A 26,525-nucleotide genomic window follows, 5' to 3' on the forward strand; every position below is an offset into this window, starting at 1 on the left:
GAATTTCTGTTCCACAAGCATCTTCCTGCTTAGTGCTCTTGTAGAACAACTATTTTGCATGGCTCCCATCGAGTTCAAGAGGGCTCATGCAGGAAGGTGATAGTCTTGGTCTGTGTCAAATGGTTCCCAGCTCTGGTCCACTATAAAAGCAGCAGCATTAAGTAACCAGGTAAGCTCCAAGTAGAAGATACTTTGGAGATATACTGAACTTTAAGCCCATAACCAGCTCAAAGAACCAGTATGTCCTCGAGACTAAGGAACAAAGCTCTCCCCACCACCATAAAGCAGTAACTGAGTCTGGTTACCTGAGAAGGATGTCCAGCGACAACCCAATGTACTCTCTCCTTCGTCTGATAATCAGCAATGGCAGCTTTGCTCAGGCGGCGAAGGGAAGCGAACATTGCTTCTTCAACTTTACCAAGCCAGTCTTCAACATTTCCCCTGGCTTTAAGTCCTTTCCCTAAGCCAACCTAGAAAGGCAAGTCTTGCACTTACTATGAGGGTAACTTGGTGCTTTTTTTAATGTAACTTAACTGATTTCTCCTTAACTGATTAAAAACACAATGAATAATACACCTTTATGCAATGTATTTTTATTATTTCAAATATATATAAAATACAGAATAAATCTAGGAAACACTAATAATCCTATACCATGAATTATAAACATTGCAACTATCAAGTAGTGAACTGAGCAGAACGGAAAGCAAGAGGCAACTCTACCACATTTCACAGCATTCTGGTGCAACCAATAAATTGAATCCAAGATGGGGCTATGCAGACAAAGAGGGGGAGCTATGAAGAGAGGATATCCAAAGCAGGGGTTGCTAAGGACAGGGTGTGGGTTTCCTTACTTTATCTCGCACAAGTGAACTTTTGCCATTCTCTCCTATGGGGAAAACTAAAATGTTGGAGATGGAGATGGCACTGCAATGACAGGTAAACCTTCCCCCACACTTGACCCTAGGCTGCCTGGGTCACAGACACAGATTCTACAGGAGTGTCATCTTCTTCTTCTTCTTTGGCGATCATTCATAGCCGAGTAAGATCATCTTCCATGAACACGGTCTTAACAGTGAGTCAGTAAGTGACTGTGGAGGCCAATTCTGGATCTGCACGTTCTTCCTCAGTGGGGACATAGGTTTTGGGGTGGGAGTTGATCAGTGAGTTGGTTCCATAAACCATCACGGCAAACTATGGGTTATGGCTTATCATAAACAAAAAAGGATGTTCCTGTTTTGCTCTGCCCTGGGAGCAACAATCAATGAAACTTGTGGTTTGCTTCTTGCCAAAAAAACCATGAGCGTAAGGTAAGGTTGATTCTTAAGTTTACTACTTATGGTTTATTTGGAGAAAAACCACAAGGACTGGTTCACACATCATGCTAGATCAAGGTTTGCTGCTCACAGCCCCAGGCAGGGTGGAATAAAAGCGGAGTGATTCAGAAGCACACACTGTTATGCTGCTTGCTCATGGCAAGTCATAAAATTCATCTTATCATAATGTGTATGCATTACATACAGAGGAGCAATATTCTTCCTACCTTCCCCACATAACACTTCCTGCTGTAAAGAACCTCTCTCTCTCTCTCTCTCTCTCTCTCTCTCTCTCTCTCACACACACACACACACACACACACAGAGGCATTTTGCTTGAGTTAAATAATTGCTTACCCTCTCACCTTCAGGTGACAGCATTGCTAAAATATCATTGGTAAGAACCTTTTCTTCTCCTTCGGCTGGAGCCATATAGGCAAATTCTAGTTTAGCGATTGAATCAAAGCACTTCCTTAAGTGGGGCTGAACAGCTTGAGGATTGCGAGTCTGAGCCAAAATCTCCAAGAGCTCATCATTGGATAAAAAGTAAAATCTGTTTGTAGATAATTTTGAAAGTGTTAAAAATGCAACTATTTTTTCAGAAGTATTTTCATCTGCTAAATTTCAAAATATATTCTACACTGAAGTTGTGAGGATAATTTGAGGCAGCAGACTTAATTTGTCTTAAAGCAATTTCATTCATTTCTGTAAAACATGCTTTTCTATAAATGTATTTTTAAAAGCCTGTGGATTAAGTACCGTATTTTTCGCTCTATAAGACGCACCAGACCACAAGACGCACCTAGTTTTTGGAGGAGTAAAACAAGAAAAAAAAAAATCTGAATCTCAGAAGCCAGAACAGCAAGAAGGATCGCTGCGCAGTGAAAGCAGCAATCCCTCTTGCTCTTCTGGCTTCTGGGATAGCTGCGCAGCCTGCATTCACTCCATAAGACGCACAAACATTTCCCCTTAGTTTTTAGGAGGAAAAAAGTGAGTCTTATAGAGCAAAAAATACAGTAATTAAGTTGTGCACTATTTCAACAAGAACGGTAACAAAACAGTCATGGGCAGGGAATAAGTGGGACTAAAACCAAGAGGAGCATGATGAAGAAGTAGAAGACTTGAAACTATAAAACAGACAGATAATCAACAGAAAAATGAAGGTGGTTTCAAAAAATAAATATAGGAACTTAAGAAAAGCTTGAGGCGAAAAGGATCACAAAGGGCCTTCCTTGCCCACTACAGACATGAACAGTCAAATAGCACAAACCCAAACCTGAGTAGGAGGAGACAGGAGATAAGAAATACTTTCAGGTGATCTGCTCTAGATGAAGACAGGAAGTGCTTCAAGGGAAGTGAAAGCCAACTGCTTCCTTTGAAGCTACAAAGTTCCTTCCCTCAAGAGGCGCCAAACCCACCTGGACACACACAACTTCCAAGAGAGAACTTGCATTATTCCCTGGTTTAAATCAAGGGTGGGGAATATATGGCCCTTTAGATGTTGCTGGACTTCAACTCCCATCAGCCCTAGCCAGGATGGCCTATGGTGGGAACTGGAGTTCAAAAACATCTGAAGAGCCACAGGTTCACCACCTGTGGTTTAAATCAAAAAGCTACAAATAAGATCCATCCAAAGTTCCATGTAACACTTCCATGTAAGTCTATGGGATTCAAATGTGCTTAATTCTGATGGGAATGCACCTCTGAGATTATACTGAATAAAGCTTTATGCAACATCCAACATTCCCTTTTCTCTTCCTCCCTGTAGCAGCCTCCCCGCACCACATAAAAATCTGCTCCAGGGAATCCCCTAGTGTGGCTTCATGGGTAGGAGAGGAAGGGAAGGTCTTATTGTGGTAGCAGAAGTCCATTGGACATTGCAAATGGCTATCACCCAAAGTGTAGATGGTTTGATTATATTCTTATTGATTCTTAACTAACCTGGGGAAGATTACTCTCTTAGATTCCAAATAAGCTTCCAGGCACTTCTGAATTTGATCAAGAAGTGCATTGTTATTCTGGAAGGACTCTAAAAGGCCTGTATCAAAGAAACAATAATTAATAAACTTGCAGAGTGAAAATGGAATGTGTAACAAACCTAGCAAGGAGTAGACAGTAGGAAGGAATAAAAAACAACTGCTCCAGGCCAGGGCAGGAAACAGGTGGGGGGGAGCGTGTCTAATGGACAAAGATCTGTGTTTCCTGTCTTTAGGTACAAGAGGAAGGTTTGCCATACATTCACCACCTCTGCAGAAACAATAATTTAATAAGCATGAACAGTGAAAATAGTGTGTGTGTGTGTGTGTGTGTGTTTATTGGGATAAAAAAAGGAAAAGATGGTTTGTAATATACAGTGGTACCTCGGTTTAAGAACTTAATTCGTTCTGGAGGTCTGTTCTTAACCTGAAACTGTTCTTAACCAGAAGCACCACTTTAGCTAATGGGGCCTCCTGCTGCCGCTGCGGCGCTGCTGCACGATTTCTGTTATATCCTGAAGCAAAGTTCTTAACCTGAGGTAATATTTCTGGGTTAGCGGAGTCTGTAACCTGAAGAATATGTAACCGGAAGTGTATGTAACCCGAGGTACCACTGTACAGAAAAGCTTCCAACTTCATATACTATATTTGAAATCCAGCTGTTTAAGCTACAAAGGCACAAGTGTCGGAACAGCTGGAAAACAAGCCAAACCTTGGAGAAACAAGCCATGGTTTGTTGGACAGTCTGTGGGACAACTTGTGGTTAAGTAAACAAGTGGTTTGTTAAACAAACCATGGCTTAGTGCTATGTGCGAACCAGGCCAAAAAGTCAGAAGAAAGTTGCATATAAGCGAAGAAGGCAAAATGGCAGGAATAAAATAAACCGTGGAAATAGACTCTACATTAAGCAATACATAAGCATCAGTCAAATGAAATACGAATAGAGAGGTACAACCTGAGGTGTGTGTGTGTGTGTGTTTGTATGGGCCTCAGGCATTGCAGCACACGGCTTTCAAAATCATACTACAAGCTTAAGATACAGCAGGTGTGATTTGCATTTTCCAGCTATGAATAACATTGTTTTGTTATAATCAAGCCTAATACAAATTTTAGATCTATTAATACCTGGTTGAGTAGCTGCTCGGAGGGCATTAGGCAGACGATTAACTTTTCTCATAATTTCTTTCCATGACTTGTCCACCTGCAGGAACATCTTTGCTTCTGCAGGCAGCTGCCTTTGAATATCAGGAGCACTGAAAATGCTTTCCAGATAGAGCCAGTTCCTCTGGCATGTCAGCCATTCTTCCTACATCGCACAGGGGGTAGTGGATCAGGGCAATAATGACAATTACAAGAATGTCAAGGTGTCGTTTTTCTCTGGAGCACATTTCTATCCTGTTCCTAAATAATCTCTTCTATTCTGGTATGCTTTTTGAAGGCTGCAATATGCTATATTGATGTTTTTAGAGAAGTACTATTCATCATTCCTCCAACAGCATACAACTAATTTGTAGAAGCAAAAAAAAAATCTGAATACCATATTTTATAAGTAAAATTGGGATGATTCTCCCCCCCACCCCCTGCAAACAATGCTGAGCTGCAGCTGCCACTTCAGTATCATCTCCAAATAGCACTTTCACACTTTTCTGTTAACTCTTCGCAGATTTAAATAATTCAGTGTCTTTTGCAAACACTGTTGCTGTCCTACTTACATGCTTTTGCAGGCCATTACTGAATAAACCATAAAGAATCAATATTGCTTCTATAGATGGATATGAATTACATGATCATCAATAATCCTTCCTATGCAGGTATGTTACTATCACCAAGTTGATATTTAAACACTCTCTTGTCAAAGGTAAAGGGTAACTTCTAAGAAACAGTAACATATTCCAAGATTACTTTTCCTCTTTTATTGCTAACACTAAAGGCAATGAGCATGCTTTTAAATAAGGTGACACTCACCAACGTCTGACTGAATAAAGAGAGTTGCTTTTGCCATTCATCAACTCGCGCCTTGAGAGGGCCTACGTATCGTGAAGATGCTATTGTTGCCACATTGATCATACTGTCATCTAGAATGACCTTGAAGGAAAACAATAAACAGAATTCTCAGTTTTGACAACTGAGTTCCCAGCAGTAAATGGCTAAATACAAGGTATGAAAATTGTTCTCTCAGTCTCACCAATTAAAATGTGTTCTCACCAATTAAAATTAGCCCAGACTAGTTTCCCAGCTAAAGTGTTAGTTGACTGATCTACTCGTTAAATCAATTAAAGCTGCAGCCCTAATCTTTTCAAAACCACAGGAAATTAACTCCTCCCCCTACAATCTCTTAGAAATGCCAGTCCATGGATAGACTTTCATATGTATATGGAGAGCCACCAACTCCAGAAAAGATATGTTGGAGCTTCCTATTGTTGCAGACCAGAAACTAATAAAGTTTTTTTCGATATTAAAATGTATCACTTAAGTAAAACACTTTCATACTTAAACAAAGTCTCTGCAACAGGTCTGTTAATGAAATCAAAACTTGAATCCCAATCATAATAGATGTGTACAGTTGCAACAAAATAGTGATTTGTGTCAACATAGCTACAATCATGGCATGCTTGTTTAGTGGGGCAAGCCCATTCTGTTACTTCTACTTGACATGGGAATATCAATATTAAAAATTTAATACCAGATTTTAGGCATGTAGTGTTGGACAGACATGGCAGAAATCAACTTCATGCTAGTCCAAATGCTTTGAACATGCACATAAAATTGTTCTGTTGTGCCATAATGTGTTTGGCCAGAATAGCAATGCCAAAGTATGTTGCCCTGTATAGGGACGTTTTTAATGCTTGATGTTTTATTATGCTTTTACAGTTGGTTGGAAGCTGCCCAGTCAAATGGGTGGAGTAATACTAATACTGATGATGATGCCATAGGGACATGATTATCTTCCTATGTTGGCTCATGATGCCAGCCAGTGTTTAAAGCTGGAACGGAAGTTACTAAGCAGAAACCATTTGATCATGGCAAATTTAAGCACTTGTAAGCCTAGGAATTTCAACCAGAGAGCTAAGAACATGCTCATATCTGTCCCACTGATTTGAACAAGCCAAACTAGGTGTGATGAGGCTGCTGTAAATACTCCCCCCCCCCCATTTATCTGCACTATTCACGTACAAAGCAGGCAGTAGAATGGCTCTATTTTAAAAATGGGAGTCTGTAGAGGAAAGGACTAAAACTCTTCCCTGCCTCGCACCAACACATTGCACTCTGTTGCTGGAAGCTTTGACAAAGCCTGCTTTACTTGTGAAAAACCGTACCATATCTTGTCATAAATTAAAATAAAAAAATTTTAAAAACCTGCTGAAACACAAATATATGATTTTTAATAAGTTTTGGACCTTATGGGCACTACTCAAGAGAGTTCTGTAAAATTATGAGCTTTAAAACTGACAGCTTTAAAAGCAGTTCCTAACCTGAATGTCATCTGTGCCACCCAGGATAAAAACATCTTTTGAATCGCGATGAGGAAGAACAATGAATTCTGTCAATTTCCAAGAATCATCCACCTGGTTGGGAGGAAAGTCAGTTTATATTAGCATTGAAAATAAGTTTGATAAACTGAGTTAAACCAGCAGTTTACTCAGTTTATTTATTCAAACCAGTAAAACGGGGCATCCCAATACCCTGGTGTTTGCAATGTCTACTGAAAATCTGTTGTTCACATATTTTCTATACCAAGCAAAATTTATTCATTATTAACAGAACTGAAAGAAGCAAATGGCCTTTTTCTAATTACCATAGAAGGTTGCCAGGTTGGGATCTGTTTCCCACTAGTGGTTGAAACAAGAAAAACAATTGTTAAGGTAACCCAGTTCTGTTTTCTGCCTTCATTGGTTTTCTTGGCGCTCCATCATTTCTTGTTCTCCTCAGGCCAGTGTGTTTTCTCTTTATGATTTGCCTGTACTTTGTGTGTGTTTTCTACTCTTTGCTTCAGTGCATTTTGCCTCACTTAGCCAACTTTTCACTTAGAGTTTATCTTAGACCTTCTCTGTTTTCCCTTTAACATTTCTCTTAGTTTTTTTTCTTTTCAATCATCATCCTGTCATTTTTTTGCCTGTTGTTTGTCTCGTTAATGTGATTATCTTGACACTTGGTGCCTCCTCTGTACTTCAAAACAACAACAAAACTGTCCCTTTTCCCTCTGTGTACGCTACCCCTCTGTTCTCCTGCTATCCCTGTATTCCTCACTACTTTAGCAGAGGCTACTCCATGTCAGCCAACCCAAGCTATTTATTCATGGGGAAAACACAACACTCCAGGTCCATCACGGCCTTGTCAGGCACATGAGTTGCACCAGTCTCTGCAAATGGTGGCAATGGCCCAGAGAGTTCAGTAAGTGTGCTCTGAATCAAGGATTCAGTAAATGAAATAGACAATTTATTTACTTGTCGTCAGTCCAAGTGGGTGTGGTGAAGAAGAAGAAGAAGAAGAAGAAGAAGAAGAAGAAGAAGAAGAAGAGGAGGAGGAGGAGGAGGAGTTTGGATTTGATATCCCGCTTTATCACTACTTGAAGGAGTCTCAAAGCAGCTAACAATCTCCTTTCCCTTCCTCCCCCACAACAAACACTCTGTGAGGTGAGTGAGGCTGAGAGACTTCAAAGAAGTATGACTAGCCCAAGGTCACCCAGCAGCTGCATGGGGAGGAGCGGGGATGCGAACCCGGTTCACCAGATTACGAGTCTACCACTCTTAACCGCTACACCACACTGGGTGTGGGGGGGGGGTGTTTAAAGCATCTGATTAAAAAGTACCTTTCTGAGAATTGCCTCCAGGGAAGCTTCTCCTGAAGCTTGTCCAGAAACATCTTGAATCTCCTGAGAGTAGTCAAAAGCATTGATCTGAACGAGTCTCTCTAAGGTTAGCGGGTTTTCCATATCTATCAGCTGTGCGCCAACTATTTGTTCTATAATAGCCCAGTGTCTGGGTCTCAAACAAGGGTTTCTAAGGTCTGTGATGGCAGGAACCTAAAAGAGTAAGGTGCACAGAATTTTAGTTTAACTTTTTCTTGTTAAAAATGCGCAGATGATCAACAAACTGCCTATACTTTCACGATAACACGTGTTGCACAAGTAGTCTCTGTGGCACTTCGTAATCTTTTTGCACTACTATATAAACCAATGATTTTTATAAGGAAACAAGAAGGCTAGAGAAACAAAAAGGCCCCATCAGAGGATGGCTGAGTGATTCCAAAAACTCTAGTCTAGATAGATATTTATACTAATGAAATGGCCTGTAACCTTTTGGTCTTATTACACTATTCATTTTGACAACTCTTCCATTTTGTTTTAGGTTGCATGAAGGCCATGCCTTTAAGGTGCTTCGTAAATAGTCATAATGATGTTACAAGTAAGATGCAATCTGAAATGTTCATTTGAAAGGCATCCTTAACAAAATTGCATATTTTCTCCCTTGAAATACACCTGGAAGTCAGTTGTACCTTTTCTTTCATTCTCTCCACTTTCTCCTTAAGCAGCGGCACAACATTATTAGGTGGCAAGCCCTTTTCCAGCTGATTGACAAATTTGGCATACTTGGAAACTTGAGAATTCAGGTTTTCTGGATCCAAGCTATCGAATTTAGCCTGTGGGAAGAGAGTTTACAAAAAGGGTTGCTTAGTCTATGAGGAAAACTCAGTTTGTTCATTATAAGATATTTCTTCCAGAATAAAGGGAGTTAAATCAATACCAAGCATGATAGGCACAAAAAAGCTAAGTTCCTACATATACTTAGTCAGAAGTAAACTTGACTCTATTCAGTGGTACTTATTACAAACTGAATGTGTGTAAACTTTGCAGCTTTAGAGAACAACTCATATATTCTGCTCTCTCAGGCCTAATATAGTGCACGACACAGATCCATCATGTGGCCCTGACCTCACTGCTCCCCAGCAACATCAGTGCCGGGAGAGCAGCTCTGCCTCTTTGTAAATAATTACTGCCTTTTACTTACTCAACACATAAATAGCCATCTCCCTACAAAACCCCCCAAATCTTTTTAAAAACAATATTCATAATTGTAGTGCAGGTTCTTTATACTTGATCATCTCAAGAGCAATGCATGCAATTTACCTCCATCCACTCATCTTCAAGTACTGACCATTCAGACAGAGAATCCCATAACAGTTGTTTCAATTTCAGCTCTGCACAAACTTCCTCCAAAGCATCAAATCTTGTCATTTCCACCTTAGAGTGAACAGTAGGGTGTAAATAACAATAACAATAATAATAGAAAATAGCCTAATTCTGTATATTATAAGACGACTATCATATCTTTGAAGAAAACAGCCTAGATATAGCCCTAGACATAGATATAAACATAGATATAACTATAGATATAGACAGATAGGGCTCATTCTCTCCCCACACCCATTTCAACCTCACAACAGACATGGAATTGGAAACCAATTCACCTTGAAATTCTTCTGATAGGATTTATACGTAAATGCACGTTTCTGTAGCTCATCAAGAATAGTTTGCAGCTCTGCTAGAACTTGTTTCACTCTTTCCTGGTCTGTAGCTATATCCAAAATCTGAGGATCCTATTAAAAATCAAGAAGTTGCTTTACCATTTAGCTTTCATAAAAGTTTAAATAGAAGCGCTGCATGTCAAACTATTACTGTTAAATCCAGTGGAGCATATGATCTCTAACATGCAGTGCTATGCATATGCGATGAGTTCCTTTTACCCTTTCTAATCCCTACTGCAACATTTCTCTATATTAACTGCTCCTTTAATACATAGGCAAATAGTTGCTTAACTAAGCTAATGATGGAGGGCTTGGCCAATACCTCAGTAACTGTTCACAGGAAATAAAAGCATTTAAAGTGCCCTTTTGCTGTGCTTTGGGTTTTCCATGTCAATGGGCTGAGATCATGTTGCTGGCCATAAAGTTTTTGCCAATTTGAAAATACACCCTCTGTTCAAATTTATTAGTTATGTTGGGGCCGTGAACATTTTCCTTTCATTCTCTGCACGCCACAAGTTCATAAAATAGAATTTCAAATTATGCCAAAGCCCATTACAGCACTTACTCTATAATCCAGAGAACTTTGTGGAGTTAATTTATGGCTAATGAGCTTTGAAAATATTTATTCAGTCATTCGATTTATATACCACCCTTTATCCCAGGGCAGTGAACAACATTAAAAACATAATTTACGTGGCATAGTAATAAAAACACAATACACATAATATAGAATAATAAAATGATCATAATAACAGCTCCCCCATAGATTATTTAATGGCCAAAGTCCTGGTTAAAGAGGAATGTTTTTGCCGAGTGCCTAAGGACATGTAATGATGGCGCCAGGTGAGCCCCTCTGGACAGAGCACTCCACAGATGGGAAGCCACCACAGAAAAGGCCTGCTCCCATGTTGTCACCCTCCGAACCTCTTGGGGAGGGGGCGGGCGTAGAGAAAATACAGGTATAAAATAGAGAATACGCAGTTATAAAGAGTCAATACAATGCACAGAACAATAAAAATTAAAAACATAACTGTGACTGAGTGAAGTATAGATGTTGCTTGTGACATCTTCAATATTAAGAAATGAATACTATATGGAGTGATGGGTATACTGATTTCTGATCACAAAACAAAACATCAGTTCATTGAGAATGGGGACAGTGCGAAACATGCCTAGTCCAGGCAAGAGGAGAATCCATCAGGGAGAAGGCAAATATCCCTCCATTGCAATGCATGAGTCGTTGGAGGTTTGGGTAATACACCACTGTTGGTTACAAATGTTCATAGAATTCATAGAATCATAGAGTTGGAAGAGACCACAAGGGCCATCGAGTCCAACCCCCTGCCAAGCAGGAAACACCATCAGAGCACTCCTGACATATGGTTGTCAAGCCTCTGCTTAAAGACCTCCAAAGTAGGAGACTCCACCACACTTCCACAGCAACTTCCACTGTCGAACAGCTCTTACTGTCAGGAAGTTCTTCCTAATGTTTAGGTGGAATCTTCTTTCTTGTAGTTTGGATCCATTGCTCCGTGTCCGCTTCTCTGGAGCAGCAGAAAACAACCTTTCTCCCTCCTCTATGTGACATCCTTTTATATATTTGAACATGGCTATCATATCACCCCTTAACCTCCTCTTCTCCGGGCTAAACATGCCCAGCTCCCTTAGCCGTTCCTCATAAGGCATCGTTATCAGGCCTTTGACCATTTTGGTTGCCCTCCTCTGGACACGTTCCAGTTTGTCAGTGTCCTTCTTGAACTGTGGTGCCCAGAACTGGACACAGTACTCCAGGTGAGGTCTGACCAGAGCAGAATACAGTGGCACTATTACTTCCCTTGATCTAGATGCTATACTCCTATTGATGCAGCCCAGAATTGCATTGGCTTTTTTAGCTGCTGCGTCACACTGTTATAAACCTTGGCGTTCTTGTTGACCCCCTGACACACCTAAAACTGTCTTATACCAAGTCCATTGGTCCAACAAACCCACAGCTGACTACTTTGGCTGGAACCGATTCCTAGGCAGGGGTCTTTCCCAGCCTTGCCTATCTGACAGTTCCTTTTATTTGGAGGTGCTAAAGACTGAACCTGGGGCTTCTGCAATCGAAGCATGTGGCCTGCTACTCAGCTGGGGATCTCGCGTACTGTACTTTCAGTGCACAGTGCTGGAGAATGTTGGTAGTGGCAAATCACTAGTAAACAATACCAGAAATCCATAATGGCAATTCTATAGGATATAAACATGACAAAAAAAATGTTTCTATACCTGAGCAAGGTGTTTGACTTCTTTAACTTCTAAATTTAGTTCCTGAACATCTAGGTCTAGGAGCTGACAGAACCTAGCAATGTTGGCATCTCTTTCACCCACAGATTTGTCAATTGCATTTCGGACAGCAACGATGGATGGTTTCAGACTCGAAAACAAAGCAAGATCTTCAGGAGGAGTTGGCACTGCATATAGTTCGATAAGCTGATACATCTTGGTTACGACTTTTGAGTCAACTTCAAGTGTTTCAATCTGAGGGGGGAAATCAGTTAATTCTTTTGAAAATGTGCTTCCACGGAAAATCTTCACTATCGGTGCTAATATTCTACATTGCCACAAAATGTTACATTAAAAGCAAGAGGGAAAACTGGCACAAAAGTAAACTTCGGGTTCTTTTAAATAGTATGTAAAGGTAAAGGTACCCCTGCCTGTACGGGCCAGTCGTGACCAACTCTGGGGTTGCGTGCTCATCTCGCTTAAGAGGCCGGGAGCCAGCACTGTCCGACGACACTTCCGGGTCACGTGGCCAGCATGACGAAGCTGCTCTGGCGAGCCAGCACCAGCACAGCACACAGAAATGCCGTTTACCTTCCCGCTATAAAGCGGTACCTATTTATCTACTTGCACTTAAGGGTGCTTTCGAACTGCTAGGTGGGCAGGAGCTGGGACCGAACGACGGGAGCTCACCACGCCGCAGAGATTCGAACCGCCGACCATGCGATCGGCAAGTCCTAGGCACTGAGGTTTTACCCACAGCGCCACCCGCGTCCCAGGTATACAGGTAAGTAATTTTTCCTACCATCTGTACAAAAGTCAGGTCCCAACCTTCTGTGACATTCAAGTATGACCAAAGACTGGAATCCAGAACAGGTGTATGCAGAAGAAAGGTCTATGCTGACAGCAACAGGGATGATTCGAATTGGCTAGAGCTGCCAAATACGTCAAGTAAGTAAATATTAGCCTTTCCCCCTGAAAGCAGGGACCTGCCTGAAACTTGTGACCTGGACCTACACATTGCATCCAGCAGGTATCTATGCAATAATACAAGCCTTATGGTGAGCATTTTGCTAGTTCTTTATACTAGTAAGTTTCTGATACCACTGCTATTTGTAGGGCAGGAGGGACTCATCATGACCTGCAATAATCATACATTTTGGGGAAATACACAGTCTCAAATTAAACACAATGGCTTGTGTAGCATTCCTATTTCTTAAGGGAAATTTAATGGAGCACAATCTATATAGCTAGGTAGGTAGATGAGTCCAAAAGGAAGCAAAGCACAATTCCTTTCCACTGTTGTCATAAGTACTTTCCAAGACAGTAAATGCTACCTAGTAGGATCACTATAGTGAACTAACCCGATCTTGTATTTCATCAAGGAACGTCAAACTAAAGACATATTCTGTTGTTGTAGATGGATAAAACTCCAGTTTAAATTTAGCATCATTTGCCTCAACAAGAATGGCAGTAACTTTTTTCTTTGCAATTACAGGAAGCATTCCATTGATAACCTGGAATTTAAAGAATATATATAATTGAAAATTTCAGCAGAGAATGAAAGTTTCATCAGGGCAATGATGTCTAATTCACAAGAATCAGTTTCTTAGTTAAGACTTCGCACCTTGCAATACATCCATTATTTTTATTTATTATTTACATCAGTGATGTACCACTTACTATATTAAAAATATCTGTAAGTGGTGTACAGAAAACTGATGCAATTAACAGCCCGCTTAAACAAAAATATTACAAAATACAGTTATGTATAAAAACGTTACATCATACAAAGGTAAAGGGGTTGCCGCGCTCATCTTGCGTTAAAGGCCAAGGGAGCCAGCGTTTGTCTGTTTGGGACCGAACAATGGGAGCTCACCCCATCACAGGGATTCAAACTGCCGACCATTTGATCGGCAAGCCCAAGAGGCTCAGTGGTTTAACCCACAGCGCCACCCGCGTCCCCTCATACAAAGTTACAAATACATATAAAATTGATATCAATTCATTTTCCTTCTGTCACGCCCTTCCTCTCTGGGTTCTCACCCATCGTCCAAACAAACTCTCAGTCTCAAAATGAGAAGAGTTCCTGGGGGGAAAACAGCGGTCCAAAGGGCATCCAAAGTATGGGAAGAGCCCCCAGTTCTTTGTTCACCCTCTGTCCCCTCCTCTTCCATGTCATGGGCTAAACAAAAAAACTTAACAAAAAACTCTAGCAAAGCAATGCAAAGCCATGATCAGCCAGGATGAGAATCTGAATTTGGTGAATCTTTCCCAGTTGAGCTCAGTCACAGTTGGGGCTCTGCCAGCATAGGTCTTTCAACTAAGTTGAGCCAGAGATATGTCAGTTAAATCTCTCAACCCCAGCACACCTGGGGCTCAGTAGGTGGAACTTAACCCAGTGCAAGTTTCCAAAACAGGAAGAGGAAACAGGGCAAGGAGAGACTGACACCTATTCCAAACCCCTTTCAGATCAGCCATGTGGCATAGAAACCCAGTAGAACATGGCCTGCAAAAAGGGTAGTGTAAATCAAATTCCTCCTGAACAGAGTTTGGAATAGGAGTAGCCTACGCTGGCTTAATTTATGCTGGTGTTAAGTTTTGCCAGGTTTCTAGTCACTAATGGTTTTGCCAAATGTCATCTGATTATTATATTTCTATACTATTTTCTCTTCGTGTGGTTTTTTTTTTCAGCTGGCATCAGTGATTTTCAGCAATCTGTGGCTGAACTGTCCTCAGTATTCTCCAAATCTGGAAGTCGTTATGACCAAGTTCTTGTCAGGCCTTTTAAGGTTTTCAAACATATTTTGTTTCCGTTTTTAATTTACAAACTAATGTATTTCAACACATCTGAACCATAACCTGAGGAAGCAGAAGCCACTATCTTATGTTTGTACGGCGCCATTTCACTGCCAAATTGAGGCCTCCCAAGTTTGGTATTAAAGTGATTGATAGATTTACCTCCAAACAGCGCTTTGGTGATGGAATCAGTTTGTCTTTCAGCTTTTGTGCATCTATGAGGAACAAGCCTATGTTCCTCTTCTGTTTAATGGCCACAGCTTCTTTGTGTTGTCTGTGATACTTCTCCAGTTGTTCAGCAAAGAATTTAACATCTGTTTATTATATAAAAGATGTGTAATATCGTCATTACATTTTCAGGTGCTTTAGAGAAACATTTCCCCAGTTGTCTTCTATATTCAGTCGGGGTGGGTGTAATATCCTGACCACCATCACCCCATTGGCAAAAGAGGAATGGTAGGAACTTATTATTTTATTAAATGTGTATATCGTCCTTTATCTGTAGATCTCAGGGAAGTTCACAACATAAAAACTTGTCATGAATGTATATTTCTTTTAATTGGTGAGTGGAGGGCATCCAAAGTGAGTTATCTCCTCCCGCTTGATCTACAGGCAGGGCTTGTGCAAATTAAGAAAGCTTCGTCCCTTTTGTGTGCAGGGAGCCCCTTGTAGCCCTGGTACATTATGAAGTTGAAACATAGAAAAAGTTTGAACAACTCCCAGCTCCATGTGCTTAGCATGGGTATGAGAAGTAGAAAAGAGCAAGAGGAAAGCTCCCCGAGTGATATAGGAGCAAAGGAGGAAAAAGGTAATGTGGGGCCCATGCCTCACTTGCAACAGGGTTCACGACTTAGCTCAAGGCAAATACTCTTAGCCAACCTCTCCTCCACCAACCCCGCATTTTTTTAAAAATATGGGGACTCCCTTTCCATATTCATTAAGTGCCAGAACCGCAGGGGACAGAAAAGCTCTGGGAGCAGGGGGCAACTCCTGCCAGAATGATGCCTAAAAGGTGAAATGGAAAGCAACTCTTATTAAAGGAACCTTATCTCTGAACAAGCAGGAGTACAGTTAGGAAGGATTTCCTCTGCCTGAGAGGGACTGGCTTCATGGGCTAAGGCTGGGAGAATAACAGCTTGCCTAAGGCTGCCTAGTGAGTTCATAATTAAGCTGCAATTTGAAACGGGAATTTTGTAGCTCACAAATAGTTAGTACATCACAACTGGTTCACCATATGACATGCATAAGAAATATGAAGGTAAAGGGAACTCTGATCGTTAGGTCCAGTCGCGGACGACTCATCTCGTTTTACTGGCCGAGGGAGCCGGCATACAGCTTCTGGGTCGTTTTACTGGCCGAGGGAGCCGGCATACAGCTTCTGGGTCATGTGGCTAGCATGACTAAGCCGCTTCTGGCGAACCAGAGCAGCGCACGGAAACACCTTTTACCTTCCCGCTGGAGTGGTACCTATTTATCTACTTGCACTTCATGTTTTTGAACTGCTATGTTGGCAGGAGCTGGGACCGAGCAACGGGAGCTCACCCTGTTGCGGGGATTCGAATCGCCGACCTTCTGATCGGCAAACCCTAGCTCTGTGATTTAACCCACAGTGCTACCCGCGTCCCATATAAGAAATATAGGATCACTCTAACAGAACAAATTTCTTCTGAAGATCACGTCTAAAGAATCTCTGTTGTCAGGAACGTTATGAAAACTATATGGATGTTTGCTTGCATAATCCAGCCTGCTAAACAGATCACTGAATGCACTACTGAGTGGCTTCAAAAATACCTAGCAAGCTATGAAACAAATTTTACCAGGTTCTTCTTTCTTCAGAGCTTCCAAATCAAGGCTTTCATTTTCTTTGAAAAATAAACGAAACTTTTCAAAAGTAGATGCATACAAGTTGACTGCTTCAAATCCTGAATAGATTGTTTCCTAAACATTAACAGAAAATATTTAATCATAATAATATTGAGGGCAAGAGATTCAATAAGGGACAAGTGACAAGCTGGGGTGCTTATTTACTCATAAGCTGACATGGGGAGTGGCACCAGCTTGCCATTTCAAAGAGAGAACAGGAATGTAAATAGGCTTCCACAAAAGGTGGTCTATACCTTTATTTGTGAGATAATGTTCTGGAGATGTCTATCATCTTTGAACATTATTGCCAAGCTTGGTCCTTCACCACATGTTTTTTCTTCAATTTTGTTGTTAATAACAGGGCGAGTAAAAGCATCAAAATATCTATCAGGAACAAGGTTTGCAACAGATAACACAGTTGCCTGAAACTGATTCACAATGTCTGACATTCCATCCTGTTGGGCAAAATAGAAGAAATGTATAAAAAACGCTGGTTGTACTGGAAGAATCTGAAAATGAAAAACAATACTTAGTATTTGTATAGCGTTTTTAAAGTGTTCAATGCTCTTCACACACCACTGTTGCAATATTTACAACGATACCGCAAGGTAGGCATTATTATCCCCACACTGCAGGTGGGAGAGGGGTCTCAGGCTGAGAGAAGGTGTGTTGCCTTCATGACACAGATAATATTCAAACCATAGGGTTTCTTGTATTTAGCTCATTCTCCCACCCACTATGTTGCAATGCCTATGGGAATCACGCAAGCAGGTCATGAGCCCACTCATTTTCTAGTATTCAGAGGCAGACAGTGTCCAATACTGGCCTTGCCACATCCTTCTCCTCAGCTGGGGAGGAGGGGAGGAGTTCATATCCACAGTTACGCTGGGTCTCAATCTCAGTGTAATATCAGAAAACCCTTTCCCCCTCTCTCTGGAGGAGAGGGTCTTGGCAGTGGCGGATCTTGGGGTCTCAAATTTCAGTGGTGCTCTGGGCGACACCCAAATTAAGCGCTCCTCTGCCTCTCATGCTCCATTCTAAATCATAACGGCAGCATTCCAGAGACTCTGTGCCCAGTGCGACTGAACTGGTTGTGCTCCGCTAAATCTTCCTCCGGTCATAACAAAAACAAACCAAGACTTGCTGATCCCTGATCATCATTATTTTGCATCGCTGGAGAACTGGTAGGTCTACGAAGAGGTCCCCATGGGTCCTTCGGTATGAAGGCTGGCACTCCTGCCTCTGAATACTAGTCAGATAACTTTGCTACATGGTCACTCCTCTCTGCAGCCTCTGTCACTATATAGCAAGCCCCTTCACATGCTTCCTTCTGCAATGCTGTTAGCTCCATCCCTGTTTAAAGGGTAAAGGGACCCCTGACCATTAGCTCCAGTCGTGACCGACTCTGGGGTTGCGGTGCTCATCTCGCTTTATTGGACGAGGGAGCCGGCGTACAGCTTCTGGGTCATGTGCCCAGAATGACTAAGCCGCTTCTGGCGAACCAGAGCAGCACACGGAAACACCATTTACCTTCCCGCTGGAGCGGTACCTATTTATCTACTTGCACTTTGACGTGCTTTCAAACTGTTAGGTTGGCAGGAGCAGGGACCGAGCAACAGGAGCTCACCCTGTTGCGGGGATTCGAACCGCTGACCTTCTGATCAGCAAGTCCTAGGCTCTGTGGTTTAACCCACAGCGCCACCCGCGCCCCCCCCCATTCCTGTTTACCTGCATCCAGATGTGGATCATCCAGTTAATTGATAATGGGTGAGCCTTGCTCATTTTGTTTTGCCCTGGATTCCCAGCAACACCGGGCCAGATTTCAGGCCAACTAAGAACCGTGACCATCAAAAGCTCACCCGAGAGATTCCTATGCATCCCAGACCCAATGTCCAATCAAATGCTATATCCTGCGTGCAAAAGTAGGATTATGATGACAAATCAAGTTTCATACAGCAATCTAAAGTAAAGTAAAATTATTCTTAAACCTGGTAATCCTCCACAGTTGGTTCAAATAACAGAGCATTGATCTCTAAAATTAGCTCTAGAAGAAACATGGGAGTAAGTGACTCTTCGTCCTCCGCTCCTATAATCACTGAAGTTCCCTAAAACAAAACAAACCAAAATCAGAAAATGAATATAAATTCCTAGGTTAGAAACAAGATTTCATTTTCTCTGGCCTAACACACTGACAACAAGAAAAAGTAGGTGAAAAGCCCACAACAGTGTTATTGTCATGTCCGTATTCTCAAATGTCCACAAATTTGCTAATTGTATGTATATTCTCAAAAAGGTAAAGTTGATGGGAGGGGAGGGGAGGGCATCTTAATCTGGAGATAGCTGAATGACAACAGGGATTATCAAACTTTATTTACACACCCCTTAATGACTTGGGGAAATTGACAAAAGATCACTGCATCTCAGTATGAATTAGAATAAAACATTTATTATTGTATTTTTCGCCCTATAGGACACGCATTTTCCCCTCCAAAAATGAAGGGGAAATGTGTGTGCATCCTATGGAGCGAATGCAGGCTTTTGCTGAAGCCTGGAGAGCGAGAGGGGTCGGACCGACCCCTCTCGCTCTCCAGGCTTCAGGAAGCTCTGCGCAACCCTCGGGAGACCGGCTCCGAGGGTTGCGCAGAGCTGCCTGCAGTCCCGGGCTCAGCGCAGTTCTGCGCGACCATCGGGAGCGGGGCACGAAGTCCCCCCCGGCTCCCGATGGCTGCGCAGAGCTGCCTGCAGTCCTGGGCTCAGCGCAGCTCTGCGCAGCCATCGGGAGCCGGGCGCGAAGTCTGAGGTACCACTGTAGTGACGATGGACAATGTGATGGAGCAAACTGTTTCAAACAACTCAGACCTTACCTTCTTTTCCACAACAGCAACTTCAGGTGGCGTTTCTTCCGTATTCCACTTCCGAATGAGGTCTGCAGGAGGTGTCTTTTTCAACTTTTCAGTGAGGTAATTCAAAAGAGCAGTGACAGATTTTACTGCCAAGACATGCAAAGTGTTCACTATAAGGTAGTCAGCAAGACGAATAAAGCTGGAAGGAAAGAACAATGTATCAGAGCCCTTCATTTTTACTGAAACTGAGACTTTGCCAGGAGTAAATGCAAAGTGAATATATTTGTGAATGTACAGACACTTAGGATTAGAGCCATCTCACTTGCAAGAAGCACTTCCACTAAAATACATTCTTATACTGACCGCCGGGGCTGATTGGTTAACTGAGGTTTGGCAGGAACCTCCAATGACTAACACATGGAGGCAGGCCAGCCCAGCCAACTGGTGGGTCCCAAGGGGCCGCGGTGCTGTGTGCAGTCCCGCAAAGGGCACCCCCGAAGAAGGTGTGAGCGCTCACTATTACACGTGGACCTGCAAAGAGCCAAATACCAACCATGTCAGCCTTTCACAAGTAGCCCTTTTGTTGGCCTGTTCAGTATACGTCATTTTTTCAGCTTGGTCACCATAAGGATCTTTGTCAGAACGACGAATAATGGCACTTCCAGCATTTAGTCTTCCTGTTACCGTTGTTACCTGTTCTGGAGGAAATAAAAGCACATGTTACTGAAACCATTTGAAGTACTAAGCTAAACCAATACAGTGGTACCTCGGGTTAAGTACTTAATTCGTTCCGGAGTTCCGTACTTAACCTGAAACTGTTCTTAACCTGAAGCACCACTTTAGCTAATGGGGCCTCCTGCTGCACCGCCAGAACACAATTTCTGTTCTCATCCTGAAGCAAAGTTCTTAACCCGAAGCACTATTTCTGGGTTAGCGGAGTCTGTAACCTGAAGCGTATGTAACCCGAGGTACCACTGTATTTCTACAGTGATAAGAATCATTTCGCTCACACTCAGTTGATCATAGGGGCGGGGGAAGCAATTATTTGCTACATATAACAACATCTGGTACAATGTCATTAAGAAAGTTTGCTAAAATCCTATGTAGCAATTGGAGGCAAACCTAACATATTCAGTCTTAGACATTAAATTTTGTAATATTCTGTGATACCCTTTGCTGCAATTCATCAATGACCCCATTTTCCATAGTTTACCCTTACATGAACAAGCCTGCTCAGATCTCAGTTACTTAATGCTATTGTTTGTTAATAAGCCAGGATATATCACCATCTGAACCTGGCATGTTTTAACTAACCACAGTTCCCTAGATTCAGATGTCAAGGGGAACCATGATTATTTCAAAATCAAGTGTTTGATCTTCTCTTCACACGTCTGAAGGAAGAAGAGACAGAGACAACATAAGAGCTCAAGGATCAAAGAATAAGAAATCAAGATAACAAACTATAAAAGAATGGAAATGGTTTATTGAATATTTACAGATAAATTGTAAACAGATAAAAACATTAGCAGGATTATTGTAACAACCTGCAGTTTTATAAGAGCATATAGTTACAGTAGATAATTAAATGAGCAAATTAAATGAATTTGGATATGCATGAAAAATAAATTTAAGGAACCGCAGAAAAAGGGGGAAGTCAAATTCTGAACTGTTAAATGGATTGTAAAATTAATGAAATGTATAAATTTGAAAAGTATAAATAATTTTTTTTAAAAAAAAAGCTTGTGCAGTTTCTTTCATTTATGTCTGAATTGGGACTAATTCCTTGCAACTAGAATAAGGACCCTGAAATTGTTTTTTAAATGTCACATTTGTACCTGTACTCTCTGTTGCATAAAAGTAATCATCAGGAGTGAAACCAGCTTCGAGCAGTGTAGTTCGACATGCACCTCTAACCACTTCTTTAGCTAATTCCCTGAACTCTGACAGATGAGCTGCCACCTGAAAGTGCAGGTAGAGGAATAATTGATATTAAAGCTAAGAAATAAGATTTATATGAAATCTTGATAAACTGAACCAATGAAACCCACTTACATCTTTTAGCTGGCTGAACTGAGTACCTTTAAATTCCATCAGGGTATATAAATAGCCCTTTTCAATTTGACAAAGTGCCATATCGCTGAGCCGGTAACACATTTCTTGGATGTTAAGTATTGCTGGTCTCAGACACTACAAAAAAGTCAGAAAGTGTTAGTGAGACAAAAGTTAAAGCCCTAAAACTCTATTAGCATTGTCATTTTTTTGAAACAATGGGTTTCCAGAAGACCATGTACAGAATAGGTACCCACAGTACCAACTAAGGACGGGTGATCTTTGTTAATTCTCCATTCCGTCTGCAGCACCCTTAAAAACTACTACAGAACAGAGTAAGAAACAGCAGAGGGGGCTACTAGGGACAAGGATCAGTGAAATTCAACTCTCACTTTCTGTTAATATCTGCTGTATCAAAGGCCCTTCCATTCGCAGAATAACTCCTTCTGTAAATGGAAGAATAACTTTTTAGATTACGAACTTCAGCAGCTTTCTATACTGATTTATGTCTGGCATAACAGAACCAAAGGTATGATAATTTCAATATATCTCAGCAACAGGAAAATTTAAATTTATTATAATTTTAGCATGCATATGTTTCATAATGTAGTTTAGCATTAAAACCTCTGTAAAAATAAAAAATAAACCTTATAATTGATTTTATATACAACTTTGGAGAGAAATAATCCACTTCCCTTGGAGGGCAGCTGAGGGGAACACTATAGGCCCATGAGTGGAGGTCCACTGCTGAAGGCTTCCCCAGTCACTGTTCCACTGATGGTGGTGGCCAGGAATAAGGTATGTTTGGTATGTGTCAGGGAAGCCACAGAATTCAAAGTCATTCTTCTAACATACCTCCAAAATAGGCCCAGAGCCACAACAGCCCCAGAGCTGACATTAAATTCTCTCCAATTGAAGCAAACAGCTTAGATCCTAACTAGATGTCCCTTTCCATTCATGAACGGGATTGAGATCCAGCAGGGGATCATATCAGCTGAAAGCAGGAGGCAATTTTTGCCCATTCCTCCTTTAGCCTTCTGCACTGCCTCTTATGCCGGTCCAGGAAGTCAGCTAATTCTCATAAGCAGATTGGGGGGGGGGGGAGAATGGAGATTGAAAGAAGGTGTAGTTGGTGAAAGCTGCTTTTCCCTGCTTCCAGGGGTGGGATTCTCATGAGATACTCCTGCCAGGAAGGAGGAAAGGTGCATGAAAGAAACAAATTAAGCCAACCACACATACCCGCCATCTACCCTGACTACAGCGAGCTACCAGGCCATTGAAGGGAATGTGGTGGTTGTTCTGCCACAGATTGTCTACCTGAGTGTTCAAGGTCCTTCATATGCATTACTTCAGGGGTTATACACACACACACACACACACACACACCCCACACCATTGAAATACATACAGCATTAACAATGAATAAGTTCTTCTGTAGAGCTTTGCGGTAAAAATGAATCGTCTTGGAGCGGACATGTTTCCTCCATACGTTAAAGGCCTTCCATTTGCGAAATATAGTGAATATAGTAATTTTGGAAAGTGCTCTGTGATATAGATATTCCTGCTCCCAGCGTTCAAGCTCCAGATATTCAACCTCTCCGTTATACGTGTGAATAACTGCATTCGGGCTAATCGTGTAGTAGTCATTTTTGTTAACGCAGTCGTAAGTTACGATTCTAAAAGAGAAAGGAAAACATTTGAATTTAACAGAACTCGAGATCGGTGTTTTCCTATCGCTCCACTGCACCTATCCTGTTGCCAATTCTGTATTAATGGGAGGGGGAAAGCACAACTCCTCCAACCCATTTCATAAGCGCAGGGAATGGGAGCCTGGAAGATGACTTTCTCTAAATTGTGGAATTACTCCCCACAAAGGTTCACCTAGCATCATCACTGTATCACTATTGCTGTATGCAGTGCTTTTTTCTGGGGGAACGCAGGGGTATGCATACCCCTAAACATTTTATGAATCTAAGTTTGGCCTCATTGAGGGGCAGTATTTCAATATGAGTAGGAAAATGAGAGTACCCCTAAACATTTTTTTAGGGGAAAAAGCACTGGCTGTATGCCAAATTCATAGCTCTTTATGCCAACCTTGGCATCGGTAAGGTATACATTTTAGGAACCACTCTATACATCTGATTGTATATTGTTTTAACTGTTTTTAATATTTTATTTTAATATTGTTGTAACCTGCCCTGGGACCTTACTATGAAGAGAGAATAAGCAATTAAAAATAACATCAACCCTTAAGCTGTACAAACTAATTGGTCTATTGACCAACTGTTTGAAAGCAACTCTCCCCTTTCTAAAGAAAAAAGAGAGCAAAGAAGCCAAGCTTTAAAATGTAAGTGCAAAGCCTTATTAGTAGTATTATTCCATCAAAATATCCATGATGTGAGTTCAACAATACACCTATTGGATAAGAAAAATAAATCAAACAGTATGCTATATGCTAGGTTTCATACCCCCCCCCCCCACTGAGTAAAGACCACAAGAGAATTAGCCAGCATCAGAAAGGAGGCAGGTATTGTAATAAAGTAAAATTTTAATTCGCATCAAAGTTAACATTACTGTATTTAAAACTGAGCATAATAAAATAGAAATTGAGCTACTCACTTCAGGTTATAACAATCATATTCATTTGATGACCTAGGCACTGCAGGAGTCATGTATAGGAATCCAAGATGTTTGTTCTGACATATTATCCTTACAATTTCGAGAGGTTCTGTAATATTAGCTTTAATAACATCTTCTGGTTCCTTAAATTTACGAACAGGAGAGGCACTTGGTAGGCAAGCACTTAGTTTTACCACACCACGTGGCTGTTTAGGAGGAGTGGGAACTCGCGCCGCCTTGTCACTCATTAACTGTAAAAGGAAAGTATAGATCTTCAAATTCTTCTTGTTCAGTTGATTCCCTAATATATTTTTTTTGCAACTTTTGAAAAACTCAGTACCTTCTTGCAGATACGTATGCAAAATTATAAAACTGCCTCTATAACAATTGTGTTAATAAGGGCTGGTTAACATGGCAGTTGGCTTTTTTTTATTTTACACAATGTGCAGCAGCTAGCTTTGGGCTAGCAAACTCCCCTTTCCCCTTCTCCAGCACAATCGCAGGGAGACTTTCACTTCCTGTTTTAAACTAACCATTGTTTCATGTTATGTCCACACTTCAGAGGAAGTCTGATTAGTTTAAACTTTGGTTCCTTTAAGAGTGTTTGATGATCTTGGTTTGTTTCAACAAACCATACTTTAAACTAACCAGAGTTTCCCCCAGTTCATATGCCAGGTAACCATAAACTGGTTTATTTAAAGCAATAAGCAGAAGCTTCCAACCTCCTTTTCATAACTATACCAGAGAAGGAAAGGGTAAGAGGCAGTGTTCACAGCTGTTTTTGCACATAATGTCAAATAATAGTTTAGCTTCACATCCAAACTCAGCTAACGTGAAATTAATTTGTAGATGAAATTAATAGATGAAATTAATTTGTAGATGAAAAATAATATACAATCTTTCAAAAGTTGTTGTCACAGAAATAAAATACTGAACGTGCAACCTGTTTCAGAGCTATTTAACATTATCATAAAAATAAAACAGAAATTGGAAAAAAGAGAATTGACTGCAACTTGGCCTTAAAAAGAAGCCTGTCGTTCTGGGAAGATGAGAACCATTTAAAGCATGTTTTAATGCAGCTTTTGATATAAGGAAAAAGAGCAAACAGCCAAAATCTCTTCTGTGCTACTCCTCCCATCTGAGGTAGATATTGCAAATGGAAGCTGTGGAGACTGCCCTGGACTGCCTTTTTTTACACACTATTATCTCCAATTAACAGGAACAAGGAAGTCCAGCCAAATACATATAGGTGGCTACCATCTTACGCGCATCCAGTTGATGCAGGATCATTGACACGCAGGTCATTTTGGACCTAGAAGGCAGAACGAGGGTGGGGTGGAACAAGACACACTCATATGCGCTCCACCTACACACACAGGGGCCGGGAACGGAAACCCTGTACGAAATGGCTGCCACCTGCAATGTGCAGGCTATACTGGTTCAGAATGATCCTATGCATTGTGCAGGCTATACTGGTTCAGAATGACCCTAAAGATGGCTACACACAGAGTATCTGGGTGATGAATACAGATGTTCTCTGACACAATGTAATCACAATTCCACAATGCAACTGTCAGAGTTGCTTGAAGATCCTAGCTCACAGAGGATCACGCTAGCCAGCGATCATTAAGTAAAAGTCTTTATTGAGTTACAGTTTCCATTCTCAAGCTGCTGCGTGCAACTCTACGTCTAGTAGCTAGATCGGCGAAGCTCTGTCTGAATCTCCGCCCCTTGTACACCAACTTAATATCCTCGCCCTGCTCCACCTTTTCCGCCTGACTGCTCTCCTCTGGGTCCCTCTGCCCTCCGGGGTCTCCTCCCTCCGGGATTCTTCTGACGCTGACCCCCCGGACCCTCCTGTCTCCTTGCGCCGGGCTTTAGGACCTGGTTCCCTTTCGGGGCTGCTTACTGCGCCGCCTTCCTGTGCATTTGAACTTGGCGCACGCGCCCAACCTTCCACCTTCCTTCTAACCGTCTCTTCGCTCCCCGATGGAGGTGTGGCCACTCCTGACTCGTGCCCTCCCTCCTGTTGTGAGCTGCCGGCGCTTGCCCCCTGGCTCCCTTCCTCTTCCCTGCTCTCTGGCGGTGACGCTGGTCCCGATTTCCAACTGCTCTCCTCTGAGTCCCCTCTGGCTCTATCTTCCTGGGGTGCCCCCCTAGACTCCCCCCTTGCCCTGGCCACTGGTGCTCCTTTCTGTGAATCCTCTGATTCACTGGAAAGACTCGGAGATCTCGGGTCGTCGTCATCACTCATCTTTTCTTCTGCCTCCTCCCCT

General features: G+C 41.7%; 1 protein-coding gene across 2 annotated transcripts in view; it reads right to left on the reverse strand.

The window, feature by feature from the left end:
- The window catches only part of DNAH6 (dynein axonemal heavy chain 6), a 132,101-nt gene that overhangs the window by 93,333 nt on the left and 12,243 nt on the right, over nucleotides 1-26,525 (reverse strand). Inside the window, exons 4-25 of one of the 2 annotated variants that reach the window (XM_083481342.1) lie at nucleotides 24,250-24,500; nucleotides 23,039-23,306; nucleotides 21,634-21,768; nucleotides 21,417-21,540; nucleotides 20,135-20,279; nucleotides 19,603-19,780; nucleotides 18,727-18,843; nucleotides 16,993-17,193; nucleotides 16,693-16,813; nucleotides 15,038-15,189; nucleotides 13,441-13,593; nucleotides 12,083-12,334; nucleotides 9,761-9,889; nucleotides 9,420-9,533; nucleotides 8,789-8,932; nucleotides 8,103-8,315; nucleotides 6,766-6,858; nucleotides 5,258-5,377; nucleotides 4,418-4,598; nucleotides 3,258-3,354; nucleotides 1,674-1,869; nucleotides 306-470 (exon numbers count right to left, since the gene is read on the reverse strand). In XM_083481342.1, coding sequence (XP_083337468.1) covers nucleotides 306-470; nucleotides 1,674-1,869; nucleotides 3,258-3,354; nucleotides 4,418-4,598; nucleotides 5,258-5,377; nucleotides 6,766-6,858; nucleotides 8,103-8,315; nucleotides 8,789-8,932; nucleotides 9,420-9,533; nucleotides 9,761-9,889; nucleotides 12,083-12,334; nucleotides 13,441-13,593; nucleotides 15,038-15,189; nucleotides 16,693-16,813; nucleotides 16,993-17,193; nucleotides 18,727-18,843; nucleotides 19,603-19,780; nucleotides 20,135-20,279; nucleotides 21,417-21,540; nucleotides 21,634-21,768; nucleotides 23,039-23,306; nucleotides 24,250-24,500 — 3,549 coding nt within the window. Of the gene's footprint in view, nucleotides 1-305; nucleotides 471-1,673; nucleotides 1,870-3,257; nucleotides 3,355-4,417; nucleotides 4,599-5,257; nucleotides 5,378-6,765; nucleotides 6,859-8,102; nucleotides 8,316-8,788; nucleotides 8,933-9,419; nucleotides 9,534-9,760; nucleotides 9,890-12,082; nucleotides 12,335-13,440; nucleotides 13,594-15,037; nucleotides 15,190-16,692; nucleotides 16,814-16,992; nucleotides 17,194-18,726; nucleotides 18,844-19,602; nucleotides 19,781-20,134; nucleotides 20,280-21,416; nucleotides 21,541-21,633; nucleotides 21,769-23,038; nucleotides 23,307-24,249; nucleotides 25,293-26,525 lie in introns of those variants that run through there. The other variant, XM_083481343.1, reaches the window with a different exon arrangement.

This window comes from Podarcis liolepis, assembly GCF_965112155.1.
Source record: "Podarcis liolepis genome assembly, chromosome: 17".
NCBI classification, from domain to species: domain Eukaryota; kingdom Metazoa; phylum Chordata; class Lepidosauria; order Squamata; family Lacertidae; genus Podarcis; species Podarcis liolepis.